This window comes from Cicer arietinum, chromosome 4 (genome assembly GCF_000331145.2).
Source record: "Cicer arietinum cultivar CDC Frontier isolate Library 1 chromosome 4, Cicar.CDCFrontier_v2.0, whole genome shotgun sequence".
Lineage (NCBI taxonomy): Eukaryota > Viridiplantae > Streptophyta > Magnoliopsida > Fabales > Fabaceae > Cicer > Cicer arietinum.
The window spans coordinates 4805421-4825730 of record NC_021163.2 but is presented as its reverse complement, the minus strand read 5'-3'; the positions used below and the strand labels follow the sequence as shown (position 1 = coordinate 4825730).

At 28.1% G+C, this 20310-nt stretch overlaps 5 protein-coding genes across 5 annotated transcripts; 3 read left to right on the top strand and 2 right to left on the bottom strand.

The window, feature by feature from the left end:
- Positions 1–3698: 3698 nt before the first annotated feature.
- Positions 3699–4354, top strand: LOC101499251 (pathogenesis-related protein PR-4). Its single transcript, NM_001364753.1, has 2 exons — positions 3699–3980; positions 4056–4354. The coding sequence occupies exons 1-2, from the start codon at positions 3711–3713 to the stop codon at positions 4224–4226; spliced, it is 441 nt and encodes a 146-aa protein (NP_001351682.1). The 5' UTR covers positions 3699–3710; the 3' UTR covers positions 4227–4354.
- Positions 4355–7948: 3594 nt separating this feature from the next.
- Positions 7949–9480, top strand: LOC101497056 (pathogenesis-related protein PR-4-like). Its single transcript, XM_004495556.3, has 2 exons — positions 7949–8546; positions 9011–9480. Exons 1-2 carry the CDS (start codon positions 8229–8231, stop codon positions 9179–9181), a joined length of 489 nt encoding a protein of 162 aa, XP_004495613.3. The 5' UTR covers positions 7949–8228; the 3' UTR covers positions 9182–9480.
- A 1695-nt stretch (positions 9481–11175) lies between these two features.
- On the top strand, positions 11176–13154 carry LOC101496747 (probable prefoldin subunit 4). Its single transcript, XM_004495555.4, has 3 exons — positions 11176–11308; positions 11386–11496; positions 12657–13154. The coding sequence occupies exons 1-3, from the start codon at positions 11300–11302 to the stop codon at positions 12915–12917; spliced, it is 381 nt and encodes a 126-aa protein (XP_004495612.1). The 5' UTR covers positions 11176–11299; the 3' UTR covers positions 12918–13154.
- Positions 13155–15133: 1979 nt separating this feature from the next.
- LOC101496415 (PRA1 family protein E-like) lies at positions 15134–16234 on the bottom strand. Its single transcript, XM_004495554.4, has one exon. It carries the CDS (start codon positions 16110–16112, stop codon positions 15537–15539), a length of 576 nt encoding a protein of 191 aa, XP_004495611.1. The 5' UTR covers positions 16113–16234; the 3' UTR covers positions 15134–15536.
- A 1943-nt stretch (positions 16235–18177) lies between these two features.
- Positions 18178–19567, bottom strand: LOC101496090 (uncharacterized). The gene is made up of 2 exons (XM_004495553.4): positions 18890–19567; positions 18178–18784 (listed from the first exon to the last, which is right to left on the bottom strand). The coding sequence occupies exons 1-2, from the start codon at positions 19368–19370 to the stop codon at positions 18705–18707; spliced, it is 561 nt and encodes a 186-aa protein (XP_004495610.1). The 5' UTR covers positions 19371–19567; the 3' UTR covers positions 18178–18704.
- Between the last annotated feature and the right edge of the window lie 743 nt (positions 19568–20310).

Below are 20310 nucleotides of genomic sequence, written 5' to 3'. Positions count from 1 at the left end.
GTATTACGCCCAATATGACAAATTGTGGCCCCCGATAGAATTGTGATCAGGCTCCCATCGTCAAATATTTTGGATTTATGGCACTTAACAACTGTATCAATGTGTGATTATTTGTGATAAAAAAACCTTTCAGTACCATTATAAAAAAAATAATAAAAAAAACTATCAGTATGATATTTTTGTTTTCTATATTTGAATTTGTTCACGAGGATGGGATATAAGGCAATTACAAAATGGGCCCTATTTAAAAATATATGGGCCCTATTTGGTCGGGCCGAGTAATAAGATTAGTTAGCCCATTCATCTTTCAGATTTTCATTTTATTTAAAAAAAATGATAAATTTTATTATAATTAAAGTTTAAATGATTCATCCTTCAAATTTTTATAGGTTAAAATAGATTAAAAGAAAAAGTAATATAAAAGGTGTAAATGTATAATTAGTGTTATTTTCATAAAAAATACAATTATCATCATATCACTTATATGTAAAATTAATAATATCACTAAGCTGTTGACCGAGAAAAAACACGATTTCTTAGTTATAAATTATGATTTTATTTTTGCTGCATATGATTGTTTTTTCATATTTATATCAAATCACGTGAAAAATAAATTATAACCGTATAAAACATGAATGATAATATTTAATCACATAGGGAACACGTTAGATGTTATTTTCAATGTTTACTTCATCAAAATCATAGTGTTATTTTCTCAACCTTTTATTTGTTTTACTAATTTTTAATATTTCATTTAGTAAAAATAACTGTTCACTTAAAAATAATGTTATAGCAGTGATATACAAATTACTTTCTGAACTAAAAATCCAACCAATATTTCATAATCGTGTAATTGATTTTTGTAACACTTATATCTTAAAGTTTTGTCGGGTAATTACTCAACTTTTTTCATAGGTATCTAAGAATTCTTTTTACGCATATTATAATGATTGAGTACGGTTATTGGCAAAATTATTCCGTGTTAATATGTGAATGGATTTATTTAGCCACTACAATCACTTGTTTATTTAATTTGGGATACAATTTGCATATGTTGGTATAGAAAAGATTTTCACATCACCATCAATTATAACTATTTGATTATTAATAAGGTTTTCCTTTAATCATAATTAATTTTAAAGTTACATATTTGAGTAGTTGTAATTTATTGATAATATAAAAAATAATTATATAGAAAGAGCTCATACAATATTTTTTTCTTTTAATGTATACAAATTAGTATTTTAATTAAGTTCTATTTTGATATATTTTATCCTTTCAGCTTAAAATTAAAAGAACACGATTCCATTCTCAGAAAATCTTTCATCCCAAGTTTATTTAAAACTAAATATTTTTGCAATATAGCTTTCCCAGTTTTAAAATTGATGACAATTCAAATCTAGGTTATGTCTAGAGGAGCATATAGAATGCTAAATTTATCTTTGTGAGGTGTAGTTTATGTTGCTGAAGTTATTAGTATTTTCTCTGGATTACGGTGGGTTCACAAATTACATTTGAAATCGATGTTTTTTAAATTAGACTTTAAAACAGTAGTTGATATTTTTTACTTGAATAAGGTTGATAGTACAAAAATATCAGAGTATATTATTTCCACATTATAATAACTCTAGTATTGAATTTATTAAGAGGCAAATTGTTCATATAATTACTAAAACTGTCACATCTCAAACTAATTTCCAACTTTTGGTTGATATACCTCATTATATTAAACACATTATTATCAATGAAATATTATAAGTTTCTATTATTAAAAAAATATTAGTAACGTAGACTATAAGTCATTATAAATAAAACTATATATATACTATTTAAAAAAAAAATTCAAATTAATAAACCGTTCATTTAAAATTTATATTTGTAATTACATGTTTATCTATCATGAGGAAGAGGAGGCTAAGTCCCCAAACAAATAATTAAGCGAACAAAAGATGAGAAAAAACTAGAACGTGGTATATGGGTTGATGTGTAGGGGTGAGAATATACCATACTCACATAGGGCTATGACATAGCAAAGTAACTTCATATACTTCGTTCAAAATATTAAAAAAAATATGTTAAACATAGTAATTATATTTGCTTTAAATTTTAAATTAAAATATATTTATTTGTAAATTTTTTCATTATATTTTGGAATAAATGGATTATTTATAAGTCCATTTTTTTTTTTAAATATGAGATTATATGTTATTAAATTAGTATTTGAAACTTATAATTCTTGCAATGGATATAAAATAATGTTTGACCCACTTTTAGAAAACACTTTAGAAATATATCGCTTAAAAAAGTGTTAAATGAGACAACAAATTTTGTAATGTATATAGACTTTTTATTGTAAATTATTTTTACTTTTAAACATAATTTCGAATTTCTAACAAATAAGTATGTGTTTGATTTTAAGTATAAAGTTGAAAATAAAAAGATAATATATTTAAATATATTCACATAAAAATGAATTGAATAATATAAATAAACATAAAAATTACAAATTATATCTTTAAATTAATTAAATGAATTCTAATAAATTTAAAACTTACAAATATAGCAAAATCAATTTTGAATTTTAATAGTTGTTTTTATCTACTAAAAACGAATCCAAACCAAACTAAACCTTTGTACAAAATCAAAGAAATAAGTAGTTATAAATGAAAGTAATTATACACCAGATGACTTGGTCAAGCTTTTGTGTGTTTTTGAAAACGTGACAAAATTGGTTTTAAGATAAAGTGTAGCGTGGCTGCGTGAGATTGGATTCCTATATAATCTTAGCCCCATATATAAAAGATAAAACAATAAAAAAATTTAAGGTATATAGTATTTAAAATTTGAGATCGCTTTATAAAAGTGATAACAATATTTTATTCAAAATATTATATTTATATTTATATTTATATTGAAATTTTATATTTTAAAATCATAATTTTTTTATTTATAATATAAACTATTTTTGTGAGTAAACAATATGTATTTAATTTAAATTTAAATCAAATATATTAATTTTTATTAACTTAAAATATTTATATTTAATGCAAGAGAAAATATTAATTTTAGTGATTTGTAGGTTATCTTTTAAAATTTGTGGGAAATTAGCCACAATCAATTAAAATTAACCAATTAAGTTAGTCCACTAGTTATATAAGACCTAAAATTGTAAATAAAATAAAAAATAGGAAAGTATATGTAATTTTAATTAGTTGTAAGACAACCTAAAATTTATCATTAATTTTTAATGTACAACTTATTTCTGTAGCTATCCTTAATTTATTTTTGTACTAATGAAACTTTTCTTTTGATAAAGTTTACTAAATAATCTTGAAAAATGCTAGGCAGATCTCTAGGAATTATTTTTTAATTAAATCAGTAGATTAATAAATTTGTTTTTCGAACTGAATATTTTGTTGAAGAATTTGTTTTTCACGCATATGGTTGGAAATCCTCAAAGAAGACAAATCAAACTAAACGGCTATAATAAATGTTCTGGAATAATATTGTGGAAAAGACAGACTACATAAAGAAAAATCAAAACATGTGTACTACAAAATCAAATGCACGCTAACTAGAAATATGATCAAACGGTTCAAATGTATCACTTGTCAATTGCGTACGTAGAAAAGTGTCGTGTACCATTTCATTTATGTTTCTCCAACTCTATATATTTGTACATTAGCCTCTACTATGCAATACACAAGAAAATGGAGAGCACACAAAGAAAGTTGAGTTTGTTGGTGTTGTTGTTTCTAATGGGAACGATGTTAGTGAGTGGTCAAAGTGCGAACAACGTAAGAGCAACATACAATTTGTACAACCCTCAGAATATTGGTTGGGACTATTACAAGGCTAGTGTTTATTGTGCTACATGGGATGGTAACCAGCCCTTGTCTTGGAGACAAAAATATGGTTGGACTGCCTTTTGTGGGCCTGTTGGGCCTCAAGGCAGAGATTCTTGTGGCAAGTGCTTGAGGGTATGTATATATATATACTCATCAACATTTATATATATTTTTTATATTAATATTAATGTTGACTTAATTATGCAGGTGACGAATACCGCAACTGGAAGTCAGGTAACAGTGAGAATAGTTGATCAGTGCTCCAATGGTGGTTTGGACTTGGATGTTAATGTCTTCAATCAACTTGATACTAATGGACAGGGCAACCAACAGGGTCACCTTACTGTTAACTATACCTTTGTTAATTGCGGTGATTAATTTCTATATTACAACCTATCTACTATCAATAAATCAATCACTCTTTGTGATCAATAATTTATTAATGTACTGCTCGTGCCTAATAACATCATAAATAATAAAACAACCGGTGTTACTTTGGATCATCTATTTCTTATTCTGTCATCGTTTATTTACTATATGTCGTTATTAATTAGATTTAATTGTAGTTTTAGTCTTTTATTTTTATTGATTTACGAAATTTGTTTTCCTATTTTAAAATTAATTATGCTTCCTTTAATTTTTTTTAATTAAAAAATAATAATGTGAGATGGTTTAAATAATGTGACATATAATACGATGATATAGAATAATTCAAACTCGTGAAATTAAAATAAAACATACTAAAATTTAGATTTCAACTTCATTCATTTTTCATGTTTTTCATCTAGATAGTTTTTTATCATATATAGTTGTATCTTGTATGTCACGTCGTAAAAAATATATTAAATTATCATTTTTTTTTTAGTTCAAAAATTCTGAAGGAGAGACGAAACTATTAATTTTTAAAATAAAGAGATCAATTCTATAAATTAATAATAATAAAATGATTCAAACTGTTGAATTTTAAAATAGATCCTAATTCTGTAAATCGATGATAATATAATAATTTAAATAATAATTAAATCAATTAATTAATAACTTCGCTTCATGTGTATATCATCATTTCATTATCAACAAATTAATTCCTTGGTATTAATTTAAGATTATATATCATTCGTGCTCCCAGCAAGATAATTCCAAGTTAGGCATATTATGACGAATTATCAACTTCTTAATTTTAAGTCAATAATTAGTGTGTTGACTTTAAAACAGTTGAGTGTACTGTTGAATTCCCACTTATAATTTTTCTTTACTTTGAAACGCCGCCTTACACGACCATTCACGTCAATAATTTCACTTTTTTTATTTTTTTAAAATAAATACACTGTAGAGAAACTTATAATTAATTAAAATAGCACCGATAATCGTTTTAAAACAATCTCACGAAATATTTTAACCCGTCCTGAACATTTTCATTTTCATCTCTTTTTACTAAAGAGATTATATTATGTGTAACTCTAGCTCAAATTAATTTTATATTTCTTTTGAAACATACATCATATATAATTCGATTAAATTATATTTTTCATACTTACAAATATAGTATATATGGTTTGTATAAAGTATTTTAGGTACAATAACAATATGCAATATTGATTATATATATATATGATTAAAGGTTTGTATAAAATATTTTTATACTTACAAATATGCTATAACCTTAAGCTTTTTACTTTTATTGCTATCTTGAAATATTTATGTAATGAAATATGCAAATGCACGTGTACCTTCCTATTAAAGTTGAGTTGAAAATTTTGAAAAACTCTATAATAAAAATAAATAAATAAATAAATAAATTAACTTTTAAATTTGTGCATATCTAATTTTAATACATTATATAACACATGTCATTGATTATTTATCTTTTTATTTCTATCACATTATCAATAAATCACTCTTTCTCTCTTCTAAAATGTAAGATAGATGTATGAGTGGACACCAACATTTTTATATAAAAATCACCTTGATGATTTTATCTTATTCCAACAAAACATTGTGTATTATGTTTTTCAAAATTGTCTTTGTAATAATAAATTAAAATAAGTTATATATATTATTTTACATATGATCTAAATTAAATATAATTAATAACATAAAATTATATTTATCAATTTATCTTTTGTTTCCTTTTTTCTATAATTTTTTTGATAAAAAAAAATTATGTTTTGTCTTCTAATCAGCTAGCAAGTTAGAACTATTTTTTCTAACATTTATCAGTTATATATATACAATTTTTTAATAATAGAAATTTTCTATTATATTTTTCTCACACACACACCTTTTTGTAAACAAAAACAATGATCAACTAGTTTAAACTTTGAACTCATATCTTTGTACCTGACGGAAAAACCAGTAAGATGTTGTAAAAGAAAAAAGACAAAAACAGCTAGCTGTGTACATGTTCAATTACTTAAAGGCTAAAATAAGTCATTTTCCCACACTAACCATAATAAACTCTAGCTTTCTTAGATTTCATAAACGAAAATCCAAGCTCTTTGATATGGCTATTAGGGGTATAACGAACAATGTTCTTGATATTAATTAATTTATTTTTACATTGTCTCTCTTTCAAAACATTCATAAAACTCAGTTTAAAATTATAAACAATAAAACACACTCATAAATAGTTAAATACTTTATTTGGTTCTTTTTAATCCCCGTTTTTAAAGAAAAATATTTCTACTTATGTTTTATGGATTAAATTACACTAATTCAATAACATTGTGTTAGATTAAATATTTTTCAAAATCAACTTTTTAAATTAAAAGTTATTATAAATCATATAAATTATATTTATAAATTTTAATATTAATCTAGAATCATTTCACGTGTTATTTTGATATGTTAAAATTAACGTCTATGATATAATTATGTATAACATCATTTTTGAGTAATGGCACATCTAGATAATATAAAAAATAATGATAGATTAATGTCAAAATTTATACATATAATTAAAATATATAATAATATTTTTCAATTCAACAATTGATTTTGATAAATATTTATCTAATATAATATTATTAAATAAGTGTAATTTATAAAATATCATGCATAATAAGACTATAAGAGGGGAAACAAATGAAGCAAGTTTTACATAGACACAAAATTTGAATATAATTAAGTCATATCATTCAATTCTTTTTTCTTCTATTTTTTTTTATTAGTGTATATGCATTGTTGTCACAAGTAATTCCGAAATTGAGGAAAAGGACAAGACAACTGAGCACTGCCTTGGAGATCTACTATGTTTATATCAATTTTCTTTTCTTTAATTTTTTGTTTACTCAAAACAAGAAATGTGCAACTTACTTTTTACTAAGAAATGTGCCACATTTACTCTACTTTTCATGTATTATGTGCATTATGTAAAATTTTAGAGCACGTTTGCATGAGTAATTATACATTATTGGAAAATTTAGAATTTTATTATTTGGATAAAGGAATTGTTCTTTTAAAATTGAATTATTGTTGTAAATTTTTAAAAAATTGGGCCAAAACTAAAAATTAAATTTGGGCTTAAACCGAATTTTTGGAAAAGTTGAGTAATTATTTTGCAAATTTTTAGGGATCAAATTGCCACAACAAAAAAAAGATTAATATGCAAATTTTGAAAACATAGGGTCAAAATTATAAATTTGAAAATAATTATAGACACCATTTCATGATTCATTTATTATAAAGTAAAAAGGAAATTTAAAAATTTGAGATTTTATGTAATATTTGAAATTTTCTAAAAATTTAAGTTCGACAAAATATCTCACAAAATATTTTGATTGTAAAAATTCTTCAAATTTATTAACCAAACAAGCTAATTTGCATTAAAAAAATTGTATTTTCTAAAAATATTATTTCATATAAACACACTCTTAAAAGTTAGAATTAATAGTGTAATCAATATTCACCGTGTAATTCAAATTTGTTTAATCATTTTGCTAAGTATTTTATTCATTAGTTTAGTTCTCGAATGTTTCTTTTATTAGTAAATTTGATTTATAAAATTACTAACAAAAAAAAAATTTATGATGTGTTTAATTTCAATCTATTCAATATTGTGTTGGCCGCACTTAACTCATTTAAAAAATTAATTTTTTATTTTTATATAAATATTGGAGTTTTGGTCTAGACCCCCTTTAATATTAATTCATGGCTTCCTCACTAAAATATAATTACACGTAAAAATAATAGGTAATTTTTTCTCATATTTTTATATTCTAAAAAATCTCAATATACTTTCAAATTAGTTAATCCAAACATGTATTTAAAGTTTTTGAGGATATTAAGGTGAAAGAATAAATAATTTGAATAATAAATAAAATTTATAGTATGAGCTTTGATTTTACTGGCATAAATTGATGCCGGCCACAATGAAGCCTATAAATGCAAACACATCAACCAAAAAATTATCAATTGCAATTTGCAAGACAAAAAAGCTTAACAATGATGGCAAAGCTTGCCCTATGCATGTTGTCCTTTGTGTGTGTTGTGATTTTGGCCTCTGCTCAAAGTGCCACTGTGACGTCTACATTTCAATTATACCAACCCGAGCAACATAATTGGGACTTACTCGCAGTGAGTGCATTTTGCGCCACTTGGGATGCAGACCAGCCTTTGTCATGGCGTAGCAAATATGCTTGGACTGCTTTTTGTGGACCTGTTGGGCCTCAAGGCCCAGATTCTTGTGGTCGTTGCTTGAGGGTACGTTCGGCCTATTCCTCATTTCTTGTGGTCGTTGCTTGTGTTGTCACATTATTATTTAATAACTATAATTAGGTTATTTATTTTACAATTTGTTTTATCTCAACATTTTTTTTTGTCAATTTAAACAAAAAAATGTGTCAATATGTTATGGGATGATTGTGAAAAATATTTTTCATCCACAATACATGCAAATTCAACTTCTTTTTTTTTGTTGATCTTGATCATTTGGTTCTAAAAAATGGCATTTGTAATTCAAAGTTCAACTTGAAAGTAAGTATATTATGATTAATAATTGTTTCTCGATACATCTGATTGATTCAATTTTAACTAAACTTTCATTAACCAGTTGATTATAGAAATTAAACTTATATAGTACATACATGCTTTACATTTAATTTAATTACTTTTGTGGTTTTGGTTGATCTAGAAATGAAAGCATTTGGTTTAATATTTGTTGATAGGTGACAAACACTAAAACTGGGGATAATGAAATAGCTAGAATTGTTGATGAATGCCAAAATGGGGGATTAGACTTGGATATTAGTGTGTTCCAGAGGCTTGACTCGGATGGAAGTGGGAATGCTGAGGGCCATCTTATTGTTAACTATGATTTTGTGGATTGTGGTGACTAAATTAAGTGTATTTGTAATGTGATTATGTTGTGGGCTAGGTAGGTGGAAGGCATACACGAGGATTTGCTTCACGCGAGTTATTATTAATCAGCTTCTTACTATATATATATTATAGTAATGTTAAGCAACACATTCTATAATATTTCTGATATATTCGATTAATTGATTAAAATTTATATAAATTTTATTAAAATATGTAAGTTTCATATAAATTATTAGGATTTATATATATTTTAATTAATAAATAAAAAAACTAAAATATGTGTTGTTATCGTTATTTTTTTAGCTAGGTACTATTAAAAGGGAACATAAAATGTTGCTATTGTAACTTATAAGTTTGGAACATTTTATGTTATTTTGTTTTTTTTTAATTGATATTTACATTTGTGTAAAATAGTTTTATATGATTACCAAATTATAATTCATTGTTGTACTACTTTATTATTATTTCCTAAAAATATTTTTAAATTAAGATTAATCTCCGTTTAAAGAATTGAGAGCAGTTGAAGAGTTTAATCACTTAAAAAATATTTTTTTTTTCATATACACCAATTATAATTGAACTATCGATTAAATGCTAAAAGATTCAAACATCTACTATATATCGTAAACATCTACTATATATGGTATATACTATGTTGGTTTTAGCACTTATACATTGATCAATGTACAAATAATAAAACCAAAATAGTAAATTATTGATCAAATAGTTAAAAAAAAAAATAGAAGAAAATTATGTTGCAGGTTTATAACGATGCAAAAATCATCTACACAGTAAGCTCCATCTTGTGAAGACGGAAGACTTACTAATAAACTATTATCATTATGAAACCCCTTCAAAATTGGAATGTAATATTTTTAGGAAAAAATATTATAGTTTGTTTTTGAATTTATTGAGAACATATATAGCTTGCATACAACTCTTGGCATAATTACTATCAAGGAAATCTCTCATTTTTATCAAGAAAAAATAATAAGAATTGAGAGGAAAATAAATCTTTAAATTCTATTGATACATTTTTACTTAAGAAACTCATTTATGATGAAAGATCTAAAATAATATAATTAGAGAAGTTACAAACTCAAATTCCAACTTTATTCATGATATGAAAATATTTTTCATTTTTTTTTTAAATAAGACAAAAACTAATTTAAACATCAACTTCATCACATTTAGAAATATGACTAATTAATTTGTTGCAGTTACATCTAAATCACAACTATATGAACTTAGAAAATAAAGTAAACTTTCACTAAATGCAAAAAAATAACTCTCTCAAGTTAGGGATTATCTTAAACTTGTTTAGATTGGATTTTGGATTTTTCCTCCTATATTTTTGCACTTGTTTTTATTTTTCCTTTTCTTTTTTATTTTGTGTCAATGTATTTTCTTTTATTTTTGTCATTAATGTAATTGCTCATGCGAATCTTAACTTAATTTTAAGTAATAGTTTTTTTTCTTTTTCTTAATTTGGTATTTTATTTAATTTTAAATAACAATTTAATTTTTTTTTGTTTTAAAATGTAAAAAATATTATCATTTTTTTACAAAAATTCAAAAAAATTATTAAAATTTTCAAACAAAACTCATAAACTTAATTATCATCTTCAATATAAAATTAAATTTCATCAAATTCATTATTCAAATTTTTAAATAAATTCATATTTTTATTCTTTATTTGATGTTGTTGGAGATGAAAATATGAATTTATTTTAATATTTTAGTTATGTATTTGATGAATACATGAATTTTCTTGAAATTGATATTGAATTTTATTAATTTTCTTTGAAGATTTTGATGAATTTTCTAAATTTATGTAAAGAAAAGATAATATTGTTGATATTTTAAGATATAAATGATCAAATTATTATTTAAAATTAAATAAAAAACTTAATCGATAAAAAGAAAAAAAAGATTAAAAAACTAAAATATTATTTAAAATTAAATAAAGGGAGTATTGAAACAATTATGTTTATGTCTCTCTATTATTAACATTTTTTTTATTTTTTTTAAAAGAAATATTGTTCCAAATAACATAGTGAAGAGTGAATATATTATCGAGAGAGCTAGCACAGTGTAACTGTGCTGTGCTACACAAAATTTGAATCAGCAACAAAATGCAGCAGGTAATACGAAACCCTAAATTGAATTTTTGTGATTGTAATGTTTGATTTTAAGAGTAATTTGTTTGTGATCCGTAAAGGGAGGAGGATCCGACACGGAAGTCACATGGGAGGACCAGCAGAACATCAACAAATTCGGAAGGTTGAATAATCGCTTACACGAGCTAAACGATGAGATCAAATTCGCCAAGGTAATCAATCTCTATATTCAAAATATTATTTTTGCGTTTTGGAAATTAGGTAAAATTTGTTCCAATCTTCAATTTGTGTTTGGGTCTCTGCGTTATCATGCCTTTATTTTGTACATGCGTTGAATAAACACGGAAAAGCGTCATTCAAATTGAAACTTTGTGGAATAGAAATGGGTCCAAAATCGAATAATCAAAGGGATTTTATTTACTTGTTTATTGAAATCAACTTATTCCTGAATTCTTAAAACGTCCGGAGTGGAATATTACACGATGTATAGTGCTCAAGGAGGGATGCTTTAGTGTTTTGGATAATGAATGACTTGCATTTCTCCTTGTTCTTTTTCTTTTATGCTGTAGCTATTAGGTAGGTAGGTAGTTTCTAAGCCGTTTACCTTGGCCATCTGTCCCTTTTCGGTGGGTGAAAACTATCTCGGGCCTTATCAACCATTTGCTGTATGATGTTAGAGTTGAGTGTGATCTAGGTCGGCCGAGTAAAGAGACGACGGGTCGAAGATAGTAGAGCTTGAGTTTATCAAACCTAGCCCTAGTAAATATGCTATGAAAGTCTACTGTCCCCAAGCATGAGGCTTATAAGAGCGAAAAGCTTAAGAAGTATGGTGGAACTTGGGTGTATAGCATTAGGCTTTTAGCTGAATTAGTTGCTCAAATGACGAAGTTTCATGATGGTCCAACTTCATTTTGTAGAGACAGTACCATAGTGGCTAATGCCTCTATGTCAATATCAAACCTAGCATACATCTACTTGACTCTTACAGAAAATAGATTAGGTATGAATCCTGTCATCTCATCTGAGATAAGCTTAACCTGTTGCCTGCCTCTCAGACTCTTTAGAAGTGGAATAAAATGAAAAAAATTGTGAGAAAATTATAAGACAATGGAATGGTTATATCCTCCAAAATCAATTGTGGGTTACTGCTCGAAGCTTTTCTCATGTATGTTGGTATGTGTGTGTGTAAGTGAGTTTACATATACATACAAGTTTAAGAGTTCATTAATTCATGTTATGTCTTTCAACTTCTCTGTTTATGGTTAAATACTCACTTCGTTTCGTTTATTAGTGTCGCTTTTGTAGAAGAATTGTGTTTCTATTTATTTGTCGTTTTTAAATGATAAAAGTCTCAAATGATAATTTGTCACAGGAAACAAATGATAATTTAGAGGATGCAAGCAATGAGCTGATTCTCACAGATGAAGAGGTCGTTCGGTTTCAAATAGGGGAGGTTTTTGCTCATGTGCCTAAGGATGAAGTTGAGAACAGGATAGAACAGATGCAAGAGGTGACAAGCCAGAAATTGGCAAAGCTTGAAGAAGAGAAAGCAACCGTGGTCGCTCAGATGTCTGAACTGAAGAAAATTTTGTATGGGAAATTCAAAGACTCTATCAATCTTGAGGAGGATTAGTAACTTGTTGATAGATTTCTAGGTTTTTTGTGGTTAATGAGTATATGACCTCATAGACCCTTGGCTTTTTTGAGTCAGATTGTGTCTCTTAATTGTAGAATGTGTCTTGCTTGAACCTCTTTCATTTTTTTGCAGATGCTTCTGCCTTTTTGGCTTGTTCATTCTATGTGAAATTTGAATGTCTTGATGTTTAACTACCCAGTAATAACTTATTTGAGCCTGTTTTTCTGTCGAGCATTTATTTTTTGATCCTCGAGTTTTATACATTTATGAGTTGTTTGTTTACATAGCAATTTTTCATTGCAAACATTGTGTGCCAGAGTGAAGAAGAAAATAAACTGCGAACATTTAAAGGACTTTCAAAAAAGTTTTAGTGTTGTTGGGGTTGTTCACTAAAATTTGGATTTGACTATTCTAAAATAAGCAGTTTATTTTAAAGAATAAAATGAGTAATGTTAACAATTGGTTATTAAATGAATGATAGTTATTTTGTGTATATTTATAAACAATTATAAATGATTATAATATCAACTATTGACCAATTTATTTCACCAACTTTTTACTCTATACGAATCAAATTTCTATAATTTATAATATGTCATTTGTATTGAACTGTTTTATTAAGTTTAATTTTAAAATGGTTATATTTATACTATTTAATTGTGTGTTGAATTGTGATCGGAGAATACTAGAATAGTATAGGTAAACCAACAGGGATCTGCACTAAGTGTATGAGGCAAGGACATTACGTCCTTTTGAGTATTTAAAAAAAAAAGTGATCCAATCCAACTCCCCCAAACGAAAGTTAGTATTCTCTTCATTTCTTGCCCTCTCAATTTATTCCATTACTGTAATTTTATGTGTCTATTTGCACATATTTTTAACACTGACAAATTAAACAATAGTAGTGATGAGAATGGAGATGATCTAATTCCCGAAACCAACCCAATTTAGATTACCTTAGTTGAAACTATATATATAGTCTACGGGCGTACAAGTGGAAAGAATATCATCCCCCAAAAGCAAGCTTTAACGAAAAAAGCCTTCAAGTTGTAAATTTTGCAGCACACAATCAAACTGCCCAGTTGTTGGACTTCAATTACTAATGAGAAAAGGGGCATCTCTAAGGATACAAATCGATCATAAGGCTAGCAAAAGCACAACTGGAGGCCATTATGAGTTTCACATCAACTGTACGTTCATCATAACTGGCTAGTTTGGACATAAAGCAACAGAAAATAATCTAACAGACAAATGCATGCACATTAGAGCTGCAACTTGACTACCAGCACCGTCCAAAACAACCGAAAAAATCTAGTATAAAATCATAGACATTCCAATATATTGATAGTAGTAGCATAAAATTCATGGATCATATCCGAAAATCACAAAAAAGTGAAGACACAAGTGATATTCCCATACCACCCACCATTCATGATTGCATTGATCCTCTCTCACAAAACACACGAAGAAACCAGAGAAAGCAAGTCAAAATTAAAAATTCTAGGCAGACATGTTGTAGTCATCATTGCATCTACACGCACAAATCTGCTAATAATCATTGCCACCCATGTTTTGAATACCAGCTAAATAAGCTTCATTATAATATTCTGGGAGTTTTGTTCCCGAAATTCTCCTTTTCAGCCTTTTTTTTCTTTTGGTGCAATCCTTTTCAGACTTTCGACTCTCTTTAATCTTTACCAGCAAAATCCAACAATTATGATAATTAAATAGCTATATAATAAACAATCAGAGAGAAATACCCCCAAGAAAGTTTCTAGAGAACAATAGCAATAATGATAATTAAATAGCTATATAATAAAAAATGACAAACCAATCCTTTAAGTTTGAGAAAAAGGATTAAGCATTGTAGCTGTAAACTAATTTTACATTGACAATGAATGTGGCCCTTTGATTTTATTCTCTCAGTACATAATTATAACTTTCATAATTAAATAACCACTCAATCAACTATCTATATTTCGTTATTTACATCGAAAGTGTATTTTCATTAAACCCTTTAAGTTATGTGCAAGGTCCCAATTTGAGGAAATTAACAGGTATAACACTGCAGATGTGTAAATATACAATCAATATTATATAATCATTTAAAGTTCAAGATAGAAAAAACTATCAGAAATACTATGGCTAGCACAGGTAAAATAAAACCAACAAAAATAGATTATCAAAGGGGAAGTTGAAGTTGTGCAGCAAAATTGGGGAACTCATAAAATCATATGTAAAAATGGAAGTGGTAACAGAAAATGTTGAACAGGTAAAACAATCCACCACCTATTACTACATTAACAGATCCTCTTCCCCACAAAATTCTCAAACCTATCCAACAAAGATCGACAAAAAACATCTAATGCCAATTCAATGCACCAATTATTGGCTACATGAACATTGTTACAATCTCATGACAATGACCAACCCAGGTTGAATTTTGTGCCACTGAATACTAAAAAAAAATGAACACACTTGGTCATCATTGCAATGACCAACTCAGCTTTGAAGTCTAAATTCCTTTCTTAACTGAACAATTAACTTGATAATTCAAAACTTCAAATCAGAAAAACTTAACCTAACTCTGAAAAGTGAAAACCTTTCCGTCATCAATCAAATCCTGGTATAATTTGTTATCTGAGGAAGATGAGATTGGCTTGCAACAACAGAAAGCAACCCACTTTCTTCATCAAGAAATAAATCCTCGGTAACCCGAAAAGACCCATGCAACCCTAAAACGACAACACCAACGATCAACGACAGCAACAAATTGAGGCCCACGTGAGTGGAAACAAGTCCAACGACAGTAACAAAACCCAAAACGCAGATAACCGTCCGATCATCCAATGTTCTGTTGAAAATAACGAGGGGGGAATTACGCGAGAAATAGAGAAAGAACCACGCGACGAGGAGGATTAAGAAGACGATCATGGAGAATGGGTGCCAAAGAAGGCTGAGGAAGACGATAAGTAGCATTACGGCGGCGTAGTTGAACTGAAAGTAGTTGAGATTACGGCGGAGACGGAGCATTGCGTCGTCGTAGGAGAGGGGACGGGAGAGGGCGGAGAGGTCGAGAAACTCGCGCCATGAGCGGGGAGTGGCGATGAGATTGGAGGTTGGTGATGGTTGCCACGTGGCGGTGGAGGGGGATGGGATGGCACCGTAGGGAGCGGTGGTTGTGGTGGACATTTGGGAGAGTAATTAGATCTGAAATCTCTGCATCTTTTGCTTTGGTTTAGGGTTTCATTATTACTTGTCACAGATGGGAATCGAATGAAATTGGATCATTATTTTTAATTTTATTTTTATTTTTATTTTTCTCTCTTTGTCTTGCCCCATTTTCCCCGCCAAAATATATCTATCTTGGGGTCTGCGTGGGTTCAAATGAACCGGTTGATTTTATTTTAATTCAGTTAAGTTTTTAATTTATTATTTTACATCAAACCCAAATTAAATCAACTTGATTCTCAGTGGATTAGATTCTTGACTCATAAAAATATTATTTTAAAAATGTAATTAAATTTAAATATTTAAAAAATTTAAAAATAATAAAATTATATCATTTAATAATTAAAATACATCAACAATAAACAATTAAAATTAATTAAAATAGCAATAAATTTTTAAATATAATCCAACAATTAAATTTTAATCATACATCAATAATAAAATAAATAAATATGATCACATCAATGGATTGGTTTACGAGTTTAAAATATTAATTCTTTTATCTAAACTAAATATCATTAGGTTAGTTTGAGTTAGACCCGAATTTAAATGAGACAAGTCAAAATATGAATTTAATGATTGAATTTGTATATATCCAGAATTAAACCTTAATCATATAATCATATATAAATGATTATGATTGAAGATGTTATATTATTATTTTAAAAAATCACATATCTTTTTATTTTAATATTAAACATGATCACTTAAAAATATTTTTTAATCTTCTCGTACCCATATCTCTATCAATTTTCTTAATCAAACATTCATTATTTCTCGTACTCCTTGCATTTTCTTAATTTTCAAGAAATGCAATAGAGCAACCTTTTATTCCTGCCACACGAACAATGCTACCCCAAACTACTTGGAAGACTATTATTGCCATTTAGCCGCAAGCATTCATATCCAACATGCCACTCGGCTAAATCTTCTAGTATATAAAACTTTGTGCATTATGATCATTTCTTTTCCACTCACCTAGCATTCATGGTGGCCATCTCCATAAAAGATGAGACAAGAAACTACTCACTTCACATTTAACATGATGAAGTACGCGAAACAATAAATCAAATATAAATTAAATGAAGAAATTTGTATACTTGGATGGATCTTCTTAAGAGCGGAGAAGGTCACAACCATCCCAAAAGAAAATTTATTTGATAAAAATAAGTATATATTTACAATAATATTTATCTATAATATATATAGTGTATATAATGAATGTCTCACTAACTATTTCAAATTGTGTAGTGTCTCGGTGATAATAGAGTCTTTTATAAACTTTTAAATGAAATGATTTCACATTTGTGTTAGTTGTTTAAATAGCCACATATTAATTACTTATTATATCAATATTTAAATAATGGGCTCTTTACGAAATAGTCTAAACAATGCATTTTTCCACGATGACCTCCATGAATAAATCTACATGGGTCTCCCTTGGAAGTGATGGACACAAAAAAGGACTCACTACATGTTTTCATTTGAAAGATTTGGTTCATTTGAAATTATATTCTTTTTGGCTTGGGGTTAGTTGAAAGTCCAAATGGACTCTTCCTTTGACAATTAGAATATGCATTTAATATCTTGAAGAAAAGTGGTATACTTAACTCTAAATTATATGCATTTTTCCTATGGAAGAACGTCATAAATTATTTTACACATAGTATTCATATCCTAATCCAGCTCATAATAGAAGGCTAGCAAGATGTTTCATATATATTTCAGACATTAATGGTCAAGTTGGGTGTTTGGAATTTGTACTTCTAATAAAATATATATTTATTTACTTACATGTGACTTTTACTTTTCACATAAACAAATTATGAGAATTGAACAAAACATTTGTGAGTGTTGATCATGTATATATGAACTAATTAATGTTCATTATATTCATAAAAAGTTTTTAAGTGGGTTGTATCACGAGTGAAATTTTTTCTTCTATGTTTTTGTTATGATAGCAATTAGCCCCACACGTGTTTTTGCAAGGGTAAAGAAAAATTATAATTTTGTACTTATATTTGATACTAAATTATTACACTTAGATGAATTGAAAACACCATTAAGTTACATAAAGAGGGAATTGGGATGAAACAAATAACAATTACATATTTGCAATTGCACTTCTTTGTATCTTTATCATCACAAGTCATGCCGAGTCAAAGTGTATGTTCTAAGCTAAAGAGAAGCACAACTTATCTATACTCACAATTAGTGACAATACATTACCTTCAAATTCGATCTTCCACATGTTAACGAAATTAGGCAATACATACATGCTAACAATATTTCACACCTCAAAAATTCTATATTGAGACACAATTTGATATTAAAACTATATGAAGAGAAAAGGTAAATAATGAAAATGTAGGGGTGATTGGTTAGGCCGTTTTCCTCTAACCTATGTTGGAGCCAAAAAAGTATCAGAATTAAGAAATAATCTGAGTGATTAGATTTGAAACCGAGCTCCTTTTATTCTTCTTTGTCCATTCTTCATGTTTTTCATATTCCTACAAAGTTGAAACAAACTCCTCTGCTTGAAACAATTCAAATTCAAGAAGATTGCATCACGGAACACGCAACAGCTTGAGCCCAATGTCTTAACTTGGTCTTGACCAATTCAGGGTCATCCCCTACATTTCATTAATGTATAACACAAACATATTGAGCATGGAAAAAGAATAATATATATAGTGATGCATATTATTGGTAAGAAATGAAAATGCAATAAATGTAACCTGGACTACAAATCTTCCATGAGTCAGCATCACTTCTAGGGCTTCCAAAGGAAGAAGAACGTCCACCAAGGGATGAAGCACGACTTTGAGGTGTAGAAACAGGGCTTGGTGACAAACCTCGATTAACAGCAAAATAAAGATCAAGTGCAGGTAATGTATTACACAATCTCTGACCATCTTCTTCATTGAAACCAAATCCAAGTTCTATGCATCCTTTAAGCTCATGCAAATCCTCATCTGTTATATCATCACAAACACAATCATTAACAATACTCCTCCTTCTTTCTTGTCTCCTCCTTCTCTCCCATGCTATGTCTCTAGGTTTTTCGCACATTGACAACTGCTTCGATAGCCTCTTTCTATTCTTCCACGCCACCGGCGCCAATGTCATGTGTTGCAACTCCTCCTCCGTATCGCTTGGCAACGGAGAAGATGATGAAGATGATGACATTATGTCATACTTTTGCTCTTCCTCATTCATAGCTGCAATTCTAACACAATTTCTTTCAATCAAAAATGTTACTTGTTAATTGTTATTATTAATTAATTAATTAACAAAAAATTGTGATGATGGCGGAGGCAGCATGCAAGCGGCGACCGCCTTGCTTTGCCTCGCCGCCGATGAAAGGCTGGTTAGTGAGAGATGCGGTGGTATGTGGAATAATAGTAAAATGAAATGTGAAATGGAATAGGAAGAAAGGGGTATTTGATATGTTCTATTAATGGAGGGTTTTATGTTTGGTGATTTATGTTTAACCGTACGTTTGTAACTGCCAACACCAAAACTTTAGGAACAATATTTAGTAGTGCTATGTATATTGTGCTGTGCTTCATTCAAGGGTACAACTATATTCGGGTAAAATCTTTTTATATGAAATCAAAAATTAATTGGCGTAACAATAAAAGAAAAACCCCAAGGGGTGTTTTGGGTTTTGCTCTGTTCCACTTTGCAGCTAATTCAGTTGCCTGTTACATGTCATTCATTGGTTTTGTTTTTTTTGTAAGTGTAAAATTTTGTTTTGTCACTTTGTTGCTGCTTTACATGCATGTCTGTCACTAACTGATGTAACCGTTATTTGCATAGAAGAACCAACTGTAACGATGATTTAGTCGGCATTGGGTCTAAAATAAAACGGTCGAAGTTAATCACAGCATCGGTCAGATAGAAACCGACGTAATGATAGCGTCGACTAATCCGACTCTAAGCTGAATCGCGGTACAAAATAGAACGTTCGACGTTATTGCGGCGGTTCTTCGTTAACGTCAACAAACTGTAACAAGAAAAACGTTAGCGTCGGTAAAGCCGACTCCAAAATCTAATAAAAATAGACAATTAACTTTATAAATAACATAGCGTCCGTCAGACCGACGCTAACTTCAATACTTGAAATAAGAACAGTGTTAAAAATGTAATCATAATA